The following is a 22,329-nucleotide window of genomic DNA, read 5'->3' as shown; positions in this document are numbered from 1 at the left end:
TCTGACAAAAGATAAGGGAGGGAGGTGGAGGCAGGCAGCATTAAAGTAAAATGGTTCTTCTAATTTCCACATTCTTTATAAAACAGCAAAATAAATCATTTGACAAGAGTATCATCAACACTTACCAAAATCAGAAATGGATGTCCTTCTGGTAAGTGTGGTTGCCTTATAAAAAGATCTGGTATAGATTTTAGGACAGGCAGTGCATGTCAGCTAAGGATTAAATACTTTATGGGTATATTTGCCTTTAAAGTAAGCTGTCACAGACTTACCTTTCCTCACTCAAAGGATGTTAATATTTAGAATATATTAGATTTCTGAAAGTTTCCAGTAGCAACCAAAAGTGGAAATCTCTTTCTAAAATTAAATATGTAATTGAAAATAAGAAGTGGGGGACTCTTGAGTGAGATTATTTCAATTCAGATTCTGCACATTTCTGTACTGGAAATATGATTGCAAGAAACTTAATTCTTTAATCCTAAGTATGCCTTTTTTGCACTTGGCTCTGTTGGTGGATCTTTGGTTTCTAATAAAAAACAAGCTACAAAACCCAGAATTGATCCAGCTACTGCATCAGAATTGTTCATTCTCATGCAACAATGACATCAGTTACAGTATTTATTACATCTTGTGGATAAATCTTCTAGACTTTCAGCCCCATCAACCCACTAGTGATATCCAGAAAGAGATAGATCTGTGTGGCTCTGATCTAAAATTTTATACAAAAATATTTTTATTAAAATTATACGCCACCCATCTCACTATCGAGTGACTCTAAAAATGGCCTTGTCTGCCTAATTGCTAGCCAAGGAAGTCATGGTAACCTTGCAGTAGTACTTCTATCTATAATTTGGAAGAATATCAATGAAGTTAATCTTTAAGTAAAAACATTTAGAGCCAGGATATTAAGAAGTATCCCTCTGTAGAACAGAATAATCTGTTATTGGTTTTTTATATAAATAGTGGTGCTCTATTTTCATTTACAAGAATAATTTAACTATACATTAATATGGAGTGGTAGATGGAAAGCTGCTTTTAAGAAATTCAGTTGTAACAGCAACTTAATGGCAAATTAGAAGCATGAGTTTGTCTTATTGTGAATGACAATTTAAGAATATATCGCCTGTTAACTCCTCTGTACCCTCACATTTAAGCTGGGGACAATGACAACCTCTTACAAGGACTCTCTTCACACCTCCATTCTTTTGGTGTGTTATCTTAGAGAGATTATATAGCATATTTTAACAATATTCAGCACTAAACTAACTTATGCCACTTGGGCCATATTAACATGATGAGACAGTTTTATGTTTGTGACACGTCAGACTCTATCGAGAAACTTAGTTATCAAAGCTTGATAAGGGTACTATACCTTATTGAACTCATTCTAAAAACAACATCAGCACTGTTGCAATTGGGCTTTTAAAATGACCTTGGTTGCTTCATCCATTAAAGTAGTACTACTTACTCCTGGACTTCATTTATTTTAAATTATACTGAAAACAGAGGAAGTCTCCTTTTAAAATAATCAGAAACTACTCAAGAGCATCCACATTTTTCACTGGAAGTGTTCTGATGAAATGTGCTTAGAATCTTCTTAATAATTCAATAAATAATTATTATTAGGCAAGTTGAATTTCTTAGCATCTTTAAAATGGAATTTAATAAAGGACTCTATATTTAATTTGTATGGAAATCATTAGGTCTGTAACCTCTTCTTAACCCATAAAAGGTGAAGTAATTCTGGTCAAAGGTATGTGAAGGGTGCCTTCTTCTGAGTGCTGAAGACACAGAGTTAAAAGACCCAGGGCAACATCTCCCATCTCACACTCTATAACAGGGGTGTCAAACTGCCAATTGGTGGGCTTGATGCATCATGTTGAAACTGCGTCCACCCCATTGCCAGGAATGGAAAAAAAGTTGCGATGTGTCGTGACATGTTACGTGACGTTGCGAGTTTGACATCCCTGCTCTATAATTACTACTGTAACTAAATAGTAAGCCAGAAATCCAGTTGTTCAACTGTAATTTTAAGTGCCACAGCAGAGTTAGAAAGAAGAGATAAAAGATGAAAAATCTTTCATTCTGTGAATGCTTGAGGTTCTATTTGATCTGCACTTTAGCCCTATGTAGGTTCACACAGATACTTGAACATAGTTATATTTTGATGTGGGAGAACATCATTGTTGCAACTGTTTTCAGATATGTCAACATATACAGATATATGTCAACATATATATTCAAAAATGTGTATTTTATTTCATTAAAAAGGTACATTTTGTGCAGTTTAAAAATGTCCAAATTGTTCCTTCCTAAGTATATATGGAGAGATAATAAATTTATTGTTCAGCATTCGACTTGTGTTATGCAACAGATTGATTGGATTGCTGGTCATTATTTTAATTATGGCAATGCTCACCAAATGAAGGGAATATATATGAAGCAGCAATACAATATATTGCTGAATCTTTGTATGTCCCCATTCATTCTTGGCCCTTTGCGTCCAGATTATTAACTTTGTCACACTTTAATTTTGTTCTAATGCAAAGTGTGTTCATTTCATTTCAAATAGTTCTGAAGTTAAAGTGGAATTGCTAACAATATCACAGATTGCAGTTTAAATAAGGAAGACATATGAGATTCTTTTCAAGAATACGTCTGCACACATGCATTTTAGAATAGACATTTATTATTGAGGAAGCTTGCTTACAAAGTGATTAAGATCAAATGGTAAGCAACGGATTGCAAATATATGAGACAACAGATGTAAATCAAGATTGTGAACTTTTTCACACATTGTACCACAGATTACGTTATGCATCAGAAATGGACTTGCAATTACAGAATGAGTCGCAAGGGCCTTGCAAGTTGCTGCAATTAGAACTAGTCATTCTGTAGGGTCCTTGTTGTTCTCTGAGTTGGCTATTTACTTGCAGATCTTTATTATCCAATTATCATCAGTGCACAGTGAACATCATGAAATATCTGTAAAACCAAGAGAGCACCAAGAGCCTCACAGTTCAACCCAAATATTCTCTTCTATTAGTACAGGCCATTTTATACTCTCTCTCCTACTCTTCTTTCAAAGTACAGTTCTGATAAAAGAGCATGCCCAATCTTTTATCATCCTAGGTTGTTTTTTTATTTTTGTTTTGTCATCTATTACTTCCATGACGGTTTTAGTTGTTGCTACTATTCTCCAACCTTGGGATTTTCTTGAGCATGCTGATTCTCTCCGTTGCTTCTTCCCAATTCTACCAGCCTAAATGTCTGAGTTTGTTACCAGGAGTGATAACATTATTTTTCAGTAATGCCAAATCCTTTTGTTCTACATTCTGGAAAAAGTTTTCAGTGTTCTGAGAAGATTATAAATATAAAATCCTCTATTTAACAATGCAAATACATAAAAAATGGAACAGAGTATGGAAAATGAACTATTTATTAACAATAATGACTAAAAACAGACTCCAAGGACTTTGCTGAGAAGACCTGCTTATTTTACATCAGAATTCACAAAACAGAGGCGATAGCACTGCTTCCAAATTAGACCCCAGATTCCTTTTCACACCTTGTAAGTGATATATTTTGGGACACCAACTTCTGCAGAGACAGAATGTTCACGATGTACTTTTCCAAACTGGATCTGGTGAGTTTTACCACTCATTTCATCTCCTCGTCTTTTTTTCTCTCAGAATCTTTTTGCTTTCCTCCCTTCTCCTCTTATTAACAGGGTTACGAGGATCATAAATTTCAAATGTGTCTTCATCTTGTACATTTGCATCTTTTACTTTTCTGGTTTTATCCTCAAAGTGGAGCACATGTGACATCCTATGAGGTTTAAAAAAAAGACATTGTAGCTGGACAAACTTTAGATACTGTAAGCAAATAAAGCCTGAACAAAACATTACTTCCACAGAGAACATCATAAACAGTCTTATCCCAAAAAAATGCATATCATGAAAGACATTTGAATTCTTGTGCCTCCTGGATCAATTTCTACCAAAAACAACTTGGACATTTCATTCCCTCTTCCTTGGGAAACCCCATCTCCACCCTTGCCACTGCCACCATCCTGTTTATTTTTTTTGTCAATAAATAGAATAAAACACCAACAAAGAACAAATCCCATGTGTTACAGCTTTATCCTGGGATTGTGAAGCATATTCCAGATGCACAGAATCATGAATGTGGTACCTGTCCAAAATCTCTTGAAGCAGGCATGACTTTTCCCGGAACTGCATATCAGCTACAGAAGGGCGCTGGATGATTCTACTACGGAAAAAGCTCAGCCTACTAAACTGCTGCAGACAAGAAGCTGCATGTGTGGCCCTGGATATTACAAAGTGCTTTCTTGAGGTGGTATTGAAGCATCGCAAGGTCTACTATACATAAATATGTATATGTTAAAGTCCAGATCAAATAAATGGAGATCCAATTTAAAACCTCCAAGCAATTAACTGGAATTGCTATGAAAGACCACCATATCTATTTTTTTTTTGGCTTCAGAATATCCATCAAATATTGTTGGTGCTTTGTTTTGTTTTGCTTTGACATCTAGCCCTATTTATGATTGCATACTCAATGGCTGAATCACCTCTCATTACTTTCTCTCCCTGATCTCAACTAAATTCCTCCATAGACCAACGTGTTTTTATTCTTAGGGCCAAGTTTGCCCAAGCAAATACATATGAGAAAGGACCTCACAATAAATTCTCAATTCTCTTGTGTATATAGTCTGTACCACTTATGTGCATTTAGACTATGGCCATTAACATTTTTATGGCTTTTGATAATTATGCTTGTCCTCCACATCAGTTTATATTTTGCTGGTCCTTCAGGCTTTAAATATCAATTACTGGAGAAGATTGTATAATTTTGGTAACAAAAAAATTTGCATAGAATTATGCTGTGTCTCTATCCTCCCATTTAAGAATTTTTCTTTTAAATGTTGGCTCCTCACGGTAGATCTTTAGCCTAAACAAAATGATGGCCGCTATAAGTCATACCTGCCTATATTAGGCAGAATTTGATATGATGATTTCACAGAGGTTGTAGGGCTGCATAAATCATTCCACAGAGATTATTCACAAAACACTTTAGTGTGAATGAAGCGTTTCCTCCTAAAGTATTCTTGTAGCTACATCCTTGCTCCATAGTTGTTTCAAAAGTGGTTGCAGCTGCCTCCACAAGCATGTGCCAGTTTGATCTACTGGTGAAGGCATCAAGCTAGAAACCGGGAAACCAGAAATTCCAGTTGTGTCTTAGGCATGATATCCAGCTGGGTGATTTTGATTTGATTTGGGCCAATCATTCTCTCTCAGCCCAATCCACCCCACAGAGTTGTTGTGTGGAAAACAGGACAAGGAAGGAATATTAGGTATGTTCACATTCTTGAGTTATTTATAAAAAAAATAATGAAGGCAAGATAAAAATAAGCAAAATGTGCATATAATCATTTCATTGGCAAGCTCAGCTGAAACTCACTGATCAGCGAGTGTAAATTTCATGCTAATAACTGGGGACTTTTTCCCACAAGGCTTGTAAAGATGTGATTTTTTTTAACACACCACTGGAAAGAGATTTATGTTAATTAGGGCCTAATAAAAAGTAGTGCTTGAATTTGTACCATTCTCCTAAACAATGTTATGATTTTGCTTTTTCTTAGTTGTTCAGAAGCTCTTAATTAATTCTCCTTTAAAGATATTCTTTTTGATATAATATAGATAGTAAATATATAATGCAATAAAAAGAAACCAAACTTAACTAAGAAACAGATAGGCTATTTATTCAATATTAAATGTTGAATTATTCAATATTAGCTTGCATATAAAAGCTATTCCAAAAAAGACATGAAAATAACAAGACACCAAGTCTCCCAGAAAAGTCTTAGAAATAATGACACTGTTACCAGTTAGGAATGTCTTTCAACTTCTCTATTAATCACATTGCTTTGTTCTATCGTTTCTCATGAATGCTTCAATTAAAAAATTGCCAAGACTTCTGTAGCTGGTAAAGAATTATCCTGGGGCACACTCCTTACAATCAATTTGAGTGTATAAACCCAGATTAATTGAGTAGTCTATAAATACAAAATTAAATATAATATTGCTTTTTAATACAAATATTTTTGTAGCCATCTTTGTATTAACTCTATTTAATCAAGTTTCAAAGATATAAAGGCTATAAGCTTGCTGGGAATATTCCCTATCTTCGAGATGGGGAGATGGCTTTGAGACGCATGAAAACCTGGAATAGATTAACATATAAATTCTGGTTTTATTAGTAGGTGAAACATATGCACACATAAAAATCTTTCATATATGATTCAGAGATGGGCTCAGGCAAAGAAGGTTTTTAAAACAAAGTAATATAAGACCATGGTAAGCAAAACTGTTCACACAAAGAAAAACTGCCAACTGAGTAAGGATTTAGGCACCTTCATCATCTTGGCTGCAATCTGAGAGAAAAATCAGAAGATGGAATTGCAATATATATCTCTGTTTCTAATTACCTTCTAAAATAGTCTCTCACAACTCTAGATAGCCACCAGAGGCTTTTGAGTTCATCTTCTATAGTTGCTTAGCCAGCATGACCATTAGGGGAATTTGAGCACAGCTTATCTACAAGCCACATGGTTGGAGAAGGACAGCCTAAGACAGGGTATTCAACCAGATACAGAAAACTCCACAGGTAAGGCTGCATGCTTGAAGAAGTTTTATCTCCTAACGAACAGCTGTTTAAAGCAGAAGACGGATCTCTTGCTGAGATTGTTATTTTTTCAACAGAAGAACAAAACCCTCAGAATCAAGCTTTCCTGCCATAGCTAGGGAAAATCTTTAGTTATTAAGCAGTAACTGTTCCAGCAACGAATCCTCTAACTAAGTGCTGAGAAGATTCAGCTCAATATCTTTTTTTTTAAAAAAATCCTTATTTTCTATAGATCTTCAAAGTATTTAAGGCACTTTTACAGTATTTATCTGGTGTCAATATCTGACATTTCATATATTTATCTTTTGAACTTGTACAATTTCAAGAAACATTACTGTGCAGCTGGTGCTCATCTACAGAAGTTGACATCAGGTCATGTTCCAATTTTGCAACACATAAAACTGAAAGTTACAAAGTTAAGTTAGTCATTTTATTTTGTTAGGATGTTTTAAAATTCCATTTTGTACTTTTTAAGAAGTACAACTTATAACATTTTACAAAGTTACTTGCAGTATTTTTTTTCCAAATATGTCTTGCTAAAATAACTTAGAATTAGCATCACTTTTTCACAGCAATAGTTATAATAACTTAAATCTGAGCTCCTCCTCCATAGCTTAACATAAATAAGAAATATAAAATCAGTAATTAAAAAAAACATATAGAGGACACAAATTATTTTAAGACAAGAGATGGTGATTCTAGCCTAACCTATTAAACAACTCCTTAAATGAGTGAGAACCTGAAGAGGTGGTTTACCTGATGGGAATAATCAAATGGAGCCAGAACATAATGCAGACACACAGAGAAGAAAGAAAAGAGCAACCATCCCAAAATTCATTCCACAGATAGAAAACAATCAGCCCAAAGTGATAGAGCCAAATATGCCCTAAGTCCTTCAGACACTGATCACTGACAAGATGAGCTAACATCTCTAAAAAAGCTACCATGTTTTCATTATTAATACTCCCTTATAATTTAAGAAATATAATACTACGCTATTTGCCTCTGCTGAAAGTAAGTTATCAAGATAGCATGATGCTACCAATAGGAAAAATACTAATACAGAATATAATACTGTATTATTTTCAACATAACAATAGAGGTAGGCAACTTAACTGACAACTGTTACAACTGCTGGAAGCTGTTGATCTGAGCACCCCCCAATCTCCTCATTCCCCCAACTTGCTCCCTTCTCACCAAAGTTCTTCTGGATCTGCCAGAACGTTAAAAACATGTAAATGATAACATCAAGTTAGTTGTATTATTGTGTATTTCAGGCCTAGCAGAAGAGGTCTGCCTTTCTCAAAAGAGACTTAGTGAATACCCCTATTTGGCCAAATATTGAGATATTTAAGGGGGAAAGGGGGAAAACCTTCATTTCTTGTCACATGACCTGGATGCATATACAAGTCAACCACCCTCCCACACTGTCTGCCTCTGGATGAGATCATAATTATACTGCCAGGAGGATGCATAGCTTTAGTCAACAGGCTGCTCTACAGAAACTACAAAGACCGTACAATAAACAACAAAGGTTTTTGCTGTTTTATTCTGTATGCCCGCAAAGTATATTAAAGTTGGAGACACAACCGTATGCTTTGCCTAAACAAACAGATGCACACATAAAACAAAGGCTGGTTAGAACTATGCCCCTTGTGCAATGCCGGGATAAACAACACAAAGCAACAGATAACGGAGAAAACCTATAAATCACTTCCATATTTAAAATCAAATCAGTTTAGCATGATTAATTACATAGCAAAATACACCAAAGATGACTATTGTAAATAATCAGCTCTATATTTCATGTAGTATGTTAGGTTCACCCTGACAATGAGGCATAATGAAAAAACAGCTGGCTTTTAAACTTTGTCAGTGCTTCCAAAAATATATATTAAGAGGGTCTCTTGAAGTTTAAAGCTTAAAAAATGTTTAAAGTTTTGACTTTAAGGCTATATTTCTTACAAAGAATCTAGGTCCTAAGAATGTTGTGGTGATGGGAGGGGGGCTTCTGCTATTTTCCCTACAATATTCTCTTCCTAATGTGTAGAATATAAGAAGTGTGTGGATTTAAAGTCCTAGGCATCACAGGAGATTTATTAATATCCCTACCCCAACAAAATTACAAGTCAGAGGAGAGAGATTTAGGTAGCTTCCAATGAGGTAAGAGAACCTGCAGAAGACTGCAAAAATGGCTTTCTCCCCCCCCCCCAATCCACGGGTGAGGATATTTTATGCAATTCTGCATCTCCAGAAGGAATGACTGGCTGCATATCATCTGCCTGCTCACTAGCTTTCGGTTCTTGTCAGCACTTCGGTTGAACCCAGACAGTCAATGTGTGTCTAGGATTGTGGCATGTGCATGTCTACAAAGAAAGCAACAGAAATGAGGTTTTGGCTTTGCCATGGCATCTCAAGCATATAGCCAGTGGGAAGGTATGGCTTGAAATCTTGAACATTTCCAAGAAATAGCACAAACAATGTTATTTGTAACGTTAGAAGTGCAAATGACAACAAGAAGAAAAGATTGCAAACACTTCTTTTTCTATTTACCCTAAAATTGCAGCATGCAAAAATAGGCAGACAGACAAAACAGCTAAGTGATTCCACAGATGAAAACTAAAATATTCTTACCTAAAAAAGAAGTGTTAGCTGTTTTGGAAGAATGAACTCTCTGGCATTCTTTTTATTACCAGCAATGTAGTGGGTGGCATAATAAAAGGAAAGCAAATGAGAAACAGAAGTAACCCAGAAGAAAAATAAATCAAGGAAGACATGTAAAGAATGAAAGAGGACAGAACAAGCAGGACAGAGAAGGCAAGGATGACAGAGAGAGAACTGACAAAGTGTTGACGATCAAATTGCAAAGAAAAGATGAAGAAAAATAAAACCATGAAAGCCGCCAATAAATATTGAAATGAAATGATGGCAAAGCATCTATCATTTCCCATAGGTTCAATGCAAAATTATGTGTTTCTAATTCCATTTGAATTAAGAGGTTTAAATATACCTAAGTGTGCACTACAGTTGGACAAACAACTGTAGAAACTAAACTAAAAAATATCACTACTAAATTGGTATCTCCTGCAGGATATTTTGATTAAGGCCTTGATCTAGCTCCTTTTATGCAACTTATTTTATTGGGTCTAAAACAGTGGTTCTCAACCTTTTTAATGCCGCGACCCCCAACCGGTCATAAGTCAAGGACTACTCAACCGGTCGTAAGTCGAGGACTACTCAACTGGTGCAGCACCGTTTGCAGAATGGGACTTTTGGCGGGCTCAGCAGGGCAGAGACAGCCTGGACAATTCCTATTGGCTTTTGAAAGCCAATAGAATTAGACTCTATTCAAGAGAGTCTATTCTATTGGCTTTCAAAAGCCAATAGAATAAAAGGGAGTAGCACAGCTAAGGAAAAGGGGAAAAAAATGGTGGACTGCGTTGTTTGGCGACCCCCATGAAATGGTCATTCGACCCCAAATAGGGTCCCGACCCACAGGTTGAGAACCACTGGTCTAAAAGGTATTAGGACCTGAATAATATAGCACTTCTTCTAGGACTGCACTTTCTCCTTTTCTTCCCCCCACCTGTCCTTTGCACAGAGCAGCCTCTGTTTAAAATAAATCTTATTGAAATAAATGAAGTATCTGCAGAGGCAGTACTTGGTGGATTGCAAACATAATCTTCAGGGACAAGACCTGCAAATCTTAAAATGTACTTTAAAGTCTAATGGGAGTACTTAATCAATCACATGAGAGGGAGAGAGACACTTTGGTCCAAAACCAAAACTGTGATAAAAAGGCTAATTAGCAGGAGCAATGAAGAAAGATGAATGTACTGCCTCCAAACTCAAAACAGTAAAATTAATTACTAAAGAGAATTTGCACACAAATCTCTTGAGGTCTAAATGAGGCCTCTAGAAGGTTACACATTTCTTTAATTCTGAAGAAATGAAAGTGGATAAATAAATTCCAAGAGTATCAGAACTATACTTCTCAACGGGTGGTACACAGAGGCAGTCAAGTGGCATGCAGCCACTCTTGCCAACTGCAACAAAATGGCAGCTATCAGGAAGAGATGGCAACATTTGGGACACAGCTTCTTAAAATGCTTCCCATTGTAAGAAAAAAAAAAGGGGAGGGACCACACATACAAAAGGAGAAAAGTAAATGTGAGTGCATAAACATACACATGACAATTAGAACGTATCTAATTCTCACTTAGCAATAGAAATCAACCTTGCAAGAGAGATCTGGGAAGTCCTACCTTTGGACAGTAGTGGCCAACATGGGCAGCTGTCCTATTCTGCATTCATCTGTTTTCTGAATGCTTATCAGTGGCTTTGTCTGCCTTTCCCCAACCTATTTTATATTGCTCAAGCTACCAAATTTGTACAGTATTCCTTCCAAATCGTAAGGTTGACAACGAAAACTCCTTAAAGGGCTGCCCTTCAGCAAGTACCACTCTTGATATGTCATTTCCAACTGACAATGCAAAGCACTTTCTGATCAGAGGCCAAACAGCAGGGATATCTTTGCTACTTTTATAGCTGTGGTTGCCAGAGAAGGCTGAAAAACTGTGGTTGCCTCAAGGGAATGGATTTCACTAAAATACTATGATGGACATAGCAGTTCATGGGGAAAAGCCCCTTAGGTTAACCTTTGATAGCCTCTGTATTCACATCCATGATACCTGCTCCTTGGTATCATGAAAGAAGCTACAGTATGGATTAAGACATTACAGGTAGTCCTCAACTTACATCTACAACTGGGACCAGAATTTATGTTGCTAAACATAATATTTTTATCTGGCAGTGCACTTCAAAGTTCATCCAGACTTAGATTCAGTTTGGACCAAGACTTTCAGTGTAATAATACAAGACCTCTACTGTATTTGCAATTCAGTGTTTTAGTAAAAAAAAAAAAAAGGAATGTAATTACAATGGAGGCATAGATACACAATTTCAAATTTTGTTTAGGATGCATTTATATCGCGAGAAAATAAAGAACTAGATCACAGGGAGAATATGTGCTCTGACTATAATCCATCACTGTTTTCCCTTTCGCCACCACTATAGCAGTGGTGGAGAACCTATGGCACAGGTACCAGAGGCGGCACTCAGAGCCCTCTCTGTGGGCACGCATGCCATTGCCCGAGTCCTAGGCCTTCAGCTGGGTTTTATAAAACCTTTTCGCTTTAGGCCTCCACCGCCGTTCACAAAAACAGAGAAGTTCAATCAATCAGTCAATTTCAACTTCTCGCAGGAAAAAAAAAATCTTGCAAAGTTGGAATTGATTGATTGAACTTTTTAGTCCCACCCAGTCTGCTGTTACCACCCAATGGGCCACACCCACCCAGCACCCAACGATGCATAAGTGGGTTTTGGGTTGCAGTTTGGGCACTTGGTCTCTAAAAGGTTCGCCATCACTGGCCTATAGGTAAGAAAGGCTATTGCTTTATTTAATAGCAATAGCACTTATATTTATATACTACTCCATAGTGCTTTACAGCCCTCTCTAAGCAGTTTACAGAGTCGGCATATTGCCCCCAACAATCTGGGTCCTCAGGAATAGAAACTAAGCTTCAGAGTGTGGTGTTCAACAGTGTTAATTCAATTTGCAAGTGTTTTCATGTCTGTAGATCAGCAGTTCTCATCCTGTGGGTCGCAACCCTTTTGGGGGTCGAACGACCCTTTCACAGGGGTTGCCTAAGACCATCGGAAAACACATATTTCCAATGGTCTCAGGAACTGAGACACCGCTCTCTCTGTTGCAGCCTCACTCTCTTCCATCTTCTTTTCCTTCCCCTGCGCAAGCTTGCGATACCCCTCAGGGCCTCACGGTGCCTCCCAGAGGACTCAGCTGTTCGGCGGCCAGAAGGTGGAGCCACTCAGCTGTTGGTCGGGATGCCCACGGAGCCGACACCCACGCTGCCAGGTAGAACAGTGCCGACTGCTGGTCTCCTTTGCCGCCCCGCACGTTGTCCTCGACCCCCTCCCCTCTCCATTCATGTCGAGCCCGCAGGGGCTTAACAGGGAGAGAGGAAGGAAAGGAGGAAGGGACTCCTCTTCCTCTCCTAAGGTTGAAAGCATGATCAGCTTTCCAAGGGTGCCACAATCCCAATTCATGTGTTTCTGCCATACCTCCTCGGCGCTCCCGGGGACAGGGTGGGTGGAAAAAAGCTTGGCTAGGCTAAACAAAGAAAAGCCATGGAGCCGCAAGCTAAGATCGCAGGCAGGCCGGGCAAGGGGGTGAAGAAGAGGAAGAGGATTGGGAGAAAGGAAACGCCTTTCCCAAGGACCTCCTGTGCTACCTCACAGGAATACTTGGTTTCAGATTTACACCGCAAAAGTTTTTCTCACACAGAGGAGAGAGGAAAAACAATTATGGAACACTCGGGAATCCCTTGCAAGGCACCATGTACCTTGGTGCTTATTTCCTAATGCTCCCCCGTGTTTTCTATTCCACCCCAAATTCGCCTCCCTTCCACTCTCCTTACGCAGCCATCTATGGTCTTAATACAGCCCTCAGTCTGTCTCCCTTTCAACACCCCCCAAAATTCTTCATTCAGGCAGGCTTCCAGAGTTCGGCTGGCAGGATGCAGGTAACCCCTCCCCCCTGTCATGCTGCCTCCCATGGCACTGCGCCGCTCCGTGTCCCGCGCCTCAAGCCTCCATGGCACAGGACCGCTGGCATGGTCCCCAATGGCCGCTGACTTGCTCCCCGCCGCCGGTGATCATGCAAGCCCTGGCAAGTGCTCCAGCCTAAGAAGCAGACGGCTGGGAGGCTGCTGCGGCGCCAACCTCCTGCGCCCATCAGCTGACGACCCCTGGACCTGCACCCGTCAGCTGGAACGTCTAGTAACGCTTTGGCCAGTGAGGAAGGCGAAGGGGAGGCCGCCGCAGCGCTGAACTCTGCGCCCGTCAGCTGGCGACCCACAAACTTGCGCTTGTCAGCTGGGAGGTCTGGCAAGGGAGCCGGCTGGCATGGAGGGCAATGGGGAGGCGGCAGCTCAGCAGGCAGGGTCCTGCCTGCCTGCGAATGTTGGGCCCACCCACCCCATCTGTAAAAGAAAAAGTCTTACACCCAAGCATAACTTTTAAGGATTTTAAGGATCTTTGAGAGGGAGAGAGAAATAGAGAGAGGGGGAGAAAGAGGGAAAGAGAAATAGAGAGAGGGAGATAGAGAAAGAGGAGAGGGAGAAAGAGGGAGAGAGAGAGAAAGAGAAGGAGACAGAGGGAGAGAAAGAGACAGAGGGAGAGAAAGAGAGAGAGAAAGAGGGAGAGAGAAAGAGAGGCAGGGAGGGAGAAAGAAAGGGAGAGAGGGAAAGAGAAAGGGAGAGAGAGAGAAAGAGGGAGAGAAAGAAAGAAAGAAAGAAAGAGGGAGAGAGATTAAATTAGTAACATGGTTGTTCAGTGAATCTGGCTCCCCCACTAACTTTGCTTGCATATGTTATGCAAATCATCTCAAAGCATATTATTCCAGATATGACCCTGGAATAATTTTATGGTTGGGGGTCACCACAACATGAGGAACTGTATTGAAGGGTCGCGGCATTAGGAAGGTTGAGAACCACTGCCGTAGATGAACATTACTGTGCCACAACCCCAATGACGAATGGGAATAAGCAACTGGCAATCCCACTCACCCAGCATTCTCAAGGTAAAAGTTTCATTCTTTGCAGAAATCTAATTGCTAATATACATTCTATTTTGTAAAACTGTTGTCACAGATTGATCTCCCCCCCCACCCCAATTTTAAGGGCCCCAGATTGGTCATTCTGCTCTTAAAACATTCTGAACAATCTGTCTGGTGGGATATTAATGTGTCTACAGAAAAGCAGGCTATCAGAACTCACAGCTCTGACACATTTCTCCATAAAAAAAACAACTGGGTTTTGCAACAGCATCAGGACACAGACATATAAAACTATCATGATTTATGCTTCCAGTATTTCCACTGTGGAAGCAGAGACATGATGCCTTTGTTCTATCATTTACAGGAACAATTCACACATACACTATATTTAAAACATTTCCCAAAACTGCTACAGAAACATACTTCAAATGTTTTGATAAAGAAGATTAATCAAGTGCTTTCAAAAGTACATACCAGTAGTGCAAATGGATATGAGACATGATAATGTGAAGGCCAGATGTCATCCGAGACAGCAGAATGATGTACACAGAGTTACAAAGCACCTCTTATAATATACAGAGACGTTCTGACTGCAGTAGGTCAATAATTCAATTAGTCTAATACCCTAGCTATGCTGTTTCACTGGCCCAAGAGCTCTGAACAAGACTTACGGTAGCAAACAAGTGAGGGATCAGAGAACCTGGCAACACTTGAACAATGCCAAAGTAGTATAGAGAATTGCAAGGCTTTCTATAAACAGACCCAGACAATTAACCAGAAGTGAGACCTTTAATCAAATCTTATCTAGTGTAGCCAGTTCGGGCTTTTATGATCAGAGCTGGAAAATCCATGATCTAGGGCATGTAAGTGCCCAGATACGCCTACATTTTTAATGAAAGAAATGCCTATAACTACCTGAAGGAATTCTTTATAAAATAAAATCTATTTAGCTCAAGCAGTGTTTCTATATAGGGGTCCCCAACCCCCAGTCCCTGGACCAGTACCAGACCTTGGCATGCCAGCAACCAGTCCACACAAACAAGCCCCATCCGCGGGATGTAGGCAGCACACAAAACCATGCCCCCTTCAGTCCGCGGAAAAACTTCTCTCCACATTACCGGTCCCTGGTGCCCAAAATATTGGGGACCGCTGTTCTATATAATGTTAGAGTTGTGACATGGCCCAATTCTCTCCAGCACTGTTTCTGTTCCAGTTGGAACAGTTTTTCTTCCTGGTTATAAAGTTCTCATATTTAACTTGATTCTATGGGCTGGCATGCTCTGCAATAAAAATATCTGTCTGGCACTAGAATATTTCATTTCTGCTCAGTGAATACTCTTAATTCTTGCACATGATTAAAAATCTGTTCAGATTCACCTGGAGGATTATAAAGGATATGTGCCCCTATTATTGCCTCAGAAATAAACATTTAAAATTGCTAGTTTGTACATAAATTGATGCACGTCATAGATAATGTCCATGATGTTTCACCGTTGCCATGTAATAAAACAACTAGAATATTAAAAAGTTAAATATCCATTTTTTTAAAAAAAAAACCACAGATTGAACAAAATGCAAGAAAAAAATTCTTTTTCTGAGGAAACTTATTTTAACAATAAAAATTACAGCTCTGACAGAAGAGCTACATGTTATGCTACATTCCATGTTTTCTTTTCTCTCTGGGAGAACAATTTGCCTCTTAGAGCAATCTTACTGGAACTGTGGCACAGAAAGTTACTTATTGCATATTTTAATATACAGTCAATAATATTATAGGCATTACACCATAATGCACAAGAGATGAGTGAAATTGCTTCTCTATAAGATTGGCCTAGAGTAGGGATGGTAAACTGGAGCTGTCTAGGCTGAGCTACACTCCCATTATTCCTGAGCTCTAATTGTCCTGGATAAGTTGATGAGATTTAATCACATTAAAAAAATATAATAAGCAGGTGATAGTAATTATTAACTTTTACTATAATAACCATTTAAAAAACCTCACCAAAAAGAAGTCCTCATTGCTATGCAATACAATCATAATATATTTTATTGATGTGGGAATTTTGAGTGGTTTTAATAGTTAACTAAAGAAGCTTTGGGGTTTTTTCATGCAGAATTGTATTTGCTTTCTACATTTTGAAATCAGATATAATAAAAAGCAATATAATAATGTTTTAAGTAAATATTTTAAAAGAGAAAGGTTGATCAGATACAGTAATATAAAACTTAAAATGATGAACGCTGTTACTCTGTTCCAACATTTCAATAACTATCCATGCTTGAGGACTTTGAAACGTTAAAGGAAAAATTACAAAATGTAAAAAGATTGAACTGAATGTTCACAAAGATTTAGAATGCTAGATTTATAAGGCAAGGATAAAAGATCTGGCTATGTTTAGTCTATAGGAAAGAGGAAAAAATAAACTTAATTATAGAAATAGTCAAGATTTATACCTATGATTAAATTCAAATAAAGTGAATTAATGAGTTTAATGAATTATTGTGTTCATATTGAAATGTATTAATTAACTTTGTGTATTATTGCAGAGCAATATAACTTTTGTCTAAGTTTGAATTCCATTTTAAGAAAGCAGAAGTGAATAATACTAATTTTTCCATTGGAATTGTCTAAAGTACACAAAACACTAACAGGTTAATCCTATAGACAAGTGCATTGGCAAAAACTATATTCCTATGGTCTTTGAGTTTCATTGTGTATTTATGCATTTTTCTACACTAACAAGATAATAGAAGGCAAGCTCATAAATATATATTGTATATTAAAACATGTTCAATGTTACGATTTGCCATTTTGGAAAAGAATAATCTTAAGGATGCATTTGTTACCCCAATCATCAAAAACTGATTAGAAAATAATATTTCTATAGGTAAGGTGACCAACCATCCTCCTTTAGGGAGGACAGTCCTCCTTTTGTAAGTTCTGTCCTCTCTCAAAAAGTGTCTTCCTTCATGTCTCCTTTTCGATATTTGAAGACTAATCTGCAGGGCTTTTTTTTCCCTCATAGAACGCTCAGAACGGCGTTCCGGCACCTTTTTTTGATGGTTTTTTTTTCAACTTTTGCATGAGTTGTGCTACTCCCACTATTGGCTTTCGAAAGCCAATAGGAATTGCTGCTGAGCGCGCCAAAACACCCGGCTGGCAAACTTTGCACATGCAAGTTGTCTGTAAGATGAATAAAATGTTTCTTTTATTTACGATATTTTTTTCTTCAATTTATTTGTGTCCTCCTTTTTATTGTAAAAAAGTTGGTCACCTTACTATAGGGGCTTTTAAATATCACATTACTTCACATTAAAACTACATTACTATCCTCAGACTTGGGCACATAATCAGCATATTTGTACAAAGTTATCTAAGTTGCATAAGGTCTGTGCTTTTGTTTCAGAACACAAATTATACATTTTTCCACTGTTTGGCATGGTATTATCCATGCTCAGCCAACAAGGCCCAAAAGTATTTAAAAATCCGAAAATAAAATTCAGAATCAGAGAGTTTATGATGAGTTGTTTTTGTTTTGTCGGTTTTTTTAAAGGAGGGAAAGGCCATAATAGCTATAAAGGAGATGGGAAACTCATTTTCTGTTCTACTTCAAGAAAAAAAATATTGGTGTGGTCCTAATGGTGAGCAGCATGTCTTTTTTTTATTTATAGTCTAATGTTTTGAATTCCATTTTATGATTTTACTCCTCTAGTAGATGTTTTACTGTATATGCTTAATTACTATAAACTGCAGTCTCATGACTACAGCAGATATACATTTGATTTGATATAAGTTTGATATAAATTTGATGCAGCAGCTATAAATTTGGAGATGGATTTGCATTATATATAAAAGATTACTACATCTGTACAGAAATACACAAAACCAAAGATGAAAACCTAGAATCCATATAGGTCAATATAAAAGGGGAAAATTGATATTGCTATAGGTGTACAGTACAGGCCAACCAACCAAGCAGAATAAATAAATGAACTTTTTACTAATCAATTAACAAATGTATGTAGGAAACATACCATAGTAGTAATGGGAGATTTTAACTACCCTGATATCAACTGGGAAATAAACTCTGTAGTAAGTGGGAGATCGAACAGATTCCTAACCAACTTAACTGACAACTTTGTCATCCAAAAGATAAAGGAAGGAACTAGTGGAAAAGCTATAGTGGAGTTAATTCTTACTAATATAGAAGGAGTTGAAGTTGCCAGAACCTTGGGCGATACTGACCATGTCATATTGGAATTCAACATAACATAAACACAAGCAATAGAATATAACCAAATAGTGTCTTAATCTTTAAAAGATTTTAACAAACTCAGAGAGCCTAAGAAAAATTCAATGGATAAAAATTCTAAAGGGGAAAACAACTCAAAAAATATGGGAAACTCTGAAAAATATGATCATAAAAGCCCATACCAACACAATACCACTGAAAAAGAAAAACAAGAAATCCAAGAAGAAACCAGCATGGCAGCACAAAGATTTCTCTGATAAACTGAAAGACAAAAAGGATAAGCACAAAAAAACGGAAAGAGGGACATATAACTAAGGCAGAATATCAGCAGATAGCCAGAATCTGTAAAGATGAAAGCAAAGACTCAGAATGAACAAAGACTTGCAATAAAAATCAAAGATAATAAAAAAAAGTTTCTTTCAACATATAAATAACAAAAAAGTCAAGGAAACAGTCGGTCCTCTAAAGAGAGAAGATGGCAAGGAAGTAATAGGAAGCAGAGAGAAAGCAGAGCTGCCTAACTCATTTTTTGCATCAGTCTTCACACAAAAAGAAACTATAGCCCAACCTACCAAACACATAACTATGAAAAACAGACTAAAAATTAAAATTAAAATAAGCAAGAAAATGGTAAGAGAACACCTGTCTGATCTTGATGAATATAAATCATCGGGACGTGGATGGATTATATCCCAGAGTTCTGAAGGAGCTGGCAGATGTTATCATAGAACCATTGTACCATATCTTTAAAAAATCCTTAAGCACTTAAGAGGATTGGAAAGAGCTGATGTGGTTCCCATCTTCAAAAAAGGAAAAAAACAGACCCAGGAAACTGGAGATCAATCAGCCTAACATCAATATCTGGGACGATACTGGAAAAAATAATCAAAAGACTAATCTGTGAACATCTAGAAACAAATAGTTATAACTAGTAGCCAGCACGGGTTTATTAAAAACAGATCATGCCAAACCAATCTTATTTCATTCTTTGACAGAGTAACTAAATTACCGTTTTCCCGAAAATAAGACCTGGCTTATTTTTTTTTTTTTGCCTCCAAAATAGGAACCAGGTGTTATTTTTGGGGGGTGTCTTTTCTACTTACCTCATGGCAGCGGGACCGATAGCCCCACCCAGCCAGCCCACTTCTGAATCCATAGCTCAGTTCTTGGCTGCAGAGGCCTTCCGAAAATGACTGTGAAATGCAGGCTGGAGCTCCATTCTCAACTGCAGAATAAAGCTGCTGCTTTGGCTGCAGAAGAAGTGGGCCGGCGAGGCAAGTGTCAATCCATGGGAAGCCTGGCTGCAATGGTAAGTTCCAATCCCCACCCCTGCTCTAGCTTGGTTTTTAGGCACCTAGCCCCCAAACTAGGGCTCATTTTTGGAATAGGGCTTATATTAGGCCCACCTCCAAAAATCAAGCTAGGGCTTATTTTTGGGATAGGTCTTACTTTTGGGGAAACATGGTAGTAGACCAGCGAAATGCTCTAAATACTTAGACTTCAGTAAGGCATTCAACAAAGTAGACCACAACCTACTTCTTGGTAAACTAGAAAAATGTGGGATAAACAGCATCACCACTAGATGGATTTGTAACTGGCTGACAAACTGTACTCAACAAGTAGTCTTTAATGGTACTACAGGAAGCAGTGGGATACCACAAGATTCCGTCTTTGGCCCAGTACTCTTCAATATCTTCATAAATGATTTAGATGAGGGAATAGAAGGGGAACTCATCAAATTTGCAGATGACACTAAGCTGGCAGGAATAGCCAACATCCCAGAAGATAAATTCAGGATCCAAAAAGATCATAACAGACTTGAACAATGAACCCTATTCAACAACATGAAATTTAATGTGGAGAAAAGCAAGGTTTTACACCAAGGCAGGAAAAACCAAAGGCACAAGTACAGAGTAGGTGAAACCTGGCTCAAAAACAGTAACTATGAGAGGGACTTTGGAGTCCTAGTGGACAATCACTTAAGCATGAGTTAGCAGTGTGCGACAGCAGCCAAAGAAGCTAATGCAATCCTTGGTTGTATAAATAGAGGCATAGAATCAAAATCACGTGAAGTATTAGTACTGCTTTAAAAAGCCTTAGTAAGACCACACCTGAAATACTGCATCCAGTTTTGGTCACCACATTACAAAAAAAAAATATGTTGAAACTTTGGAAAAAAGTGCAGAGAAGAATAACTAAGATGATTAAGGGCTTGGAGACAAAAAGAACGGTTATAGGAATTGGGTATGGCCAGTCTAGAGAAAAGAAGTACTACGGGTGACATAATAGCAGTATTCCAGTATTTGAGGAGCTGCTACAAAGGAGAGGCATTAACTTATTTTCCAAAATACCAGAAGGCAAGACAAAAAACAATGGATGGAAACTAATCAAGGAGAGAAGCAACCTGGAACTGAGGAGAAACTTTCTAACAGTGAGCACAATTAACCAGTGGAACAGCTTGCCTTCAGAAGGTGTAGGTGCTTCATCACTGGGGTTTTGTAAAGAAAAGACTGGACAGCCACATATCCGAAATGGTATAGGGTCTCCAAGACCTCAAAGGTCCCTTCCAGATCTATTCTGATTGATTGATACATATGTGCTGTTGTAATAACTTTGGAGCTATACTTTTAATTGTGGCTGATCAAGCACATCTAAGTTTGGAATGAAGATCTTTGAACAACTTGATATTATGCACTATGAGGAAAGCCAGAAAATGCTTTTAAATATCGAATTGTGCATGGTTTTATAACTCCTGGCTTAATCACTTCCAGAGTGGAATATGTTTATATAACAGTCTCTCAAATGAACTTAATCTTGATCCAAACAGAAAATTAAACCCTCATAATCAAAAATATTCAATCATCTAGCAGACAAGAACTAAATCAATTGAGTGAAGCTGCCAAATTGAGGTGAAAATGTGCTGGTTAAAAGGTGGACTCTCTCCTTATAATGGTGAAAGAAGAAAAACTGTTTCCTGCTCCATGACATTCTTGTTTCTTATATTGTGAAAAACTTCCCAACATTTTTCATCTCATGAGTCTCAAGCTAACAGACCAGGCTATTTTGGATTTACAAATATATTTTCTTTTGCATCTTTGTTTAAAATATACATTCTCATTCCATTCTCATTCTGAACTAAGCCAAATATTGCTTCTTTTGGGCATATTGTGGTGTGTGACCTTGTATATACTGCCTTAGCATTGCATACAAATCAGGTCTTGATGGTTTCTTCAATAAACATGGCTCAAAATCCTGACTTAGCATTGTGAATGTGTGCAACATATGTGATAATAGTAAGAGGCATGGATGTACATACATGTGTGTTCTATCTTCCTTCTAAGGTCCCTGTTGATACAAGATGAGTACAGAGAACTTTGGAAAAGGAATGCAACAATTAGCAAATCATGATTTAAGCTTGGAAGGAGTAGAGTGATTCAATGTTAACTCTCTGGTATAAGAGGGAGAGAAAACCATGTCAGGCTTGCAAGATTCTGTTAGAATAGCACAGTGGTTCTCAACCTTTTTAATGCCGCGACCCCCAACCGGTCGTAAGTCGAGGACTACTCAACTGGTGCAGCATCGTTTGCAGAATGGGACGTTTGGTGGGCTCAGCAGAGCAGAGACAGCCTGGACAATTCCTATTGGCTTTTGAAAGCCAATAGAATTAGACTCTATTCAAGAGAGTCTATTCTATTGGCTTTCAAAAGCCAATAGAATAAAAGGGAGTAGCAC

General features: G+C 37.9%; 1 protein-coding gene across 1 annotated transcript in view; it reads right to left on the bottom strand.

Annotated features, from left to right (window-relative positions):
• Nucleotides 1-2,671: 2,671 nt before the first annotated feature.
• The window catches only part of CWC27 (CWC27 spliceosome associated cyclophilin), a 113,314-nt gene continuing 93,656 nt past the window's right edge, over nucleotides 2,672-22,329 (bottom strand). The window contains exon 14 of the mRNA XM_039364857.1: nucleotides 2,672-3,828. Coding sequence (XP_039220791.1) covers nucleotides 3,666-3,828 — 163 coding nt within the window. The 3' untranslated portion in view covers nucleotides 2,672-3,665. The remainder of the gene's footprint in view (nucleotides 3,829-22,329) is intronic.

The sequence above is a fragment of the Crotalus tigris genome, unplaced genomic scaffold (genome assembly GCF_016545835.1).
Source record: "Crotalus tigris isolate CLP2741 ecotype Arizona unplaced genomic scaffold, ASM1654583v1 scf7180000017592.2434428, whole genome shotgun sequence".
NCBI lineage: Eukaryota > Metazoa > Chordata > Lepidosauria > Squamata > Viperidae > Crotalus > Crotalus tigris.
Note: the sequence above shows the minus strand (reverse complement) of the source record. Positions and strands in the feature narration are given on the sequence as shown.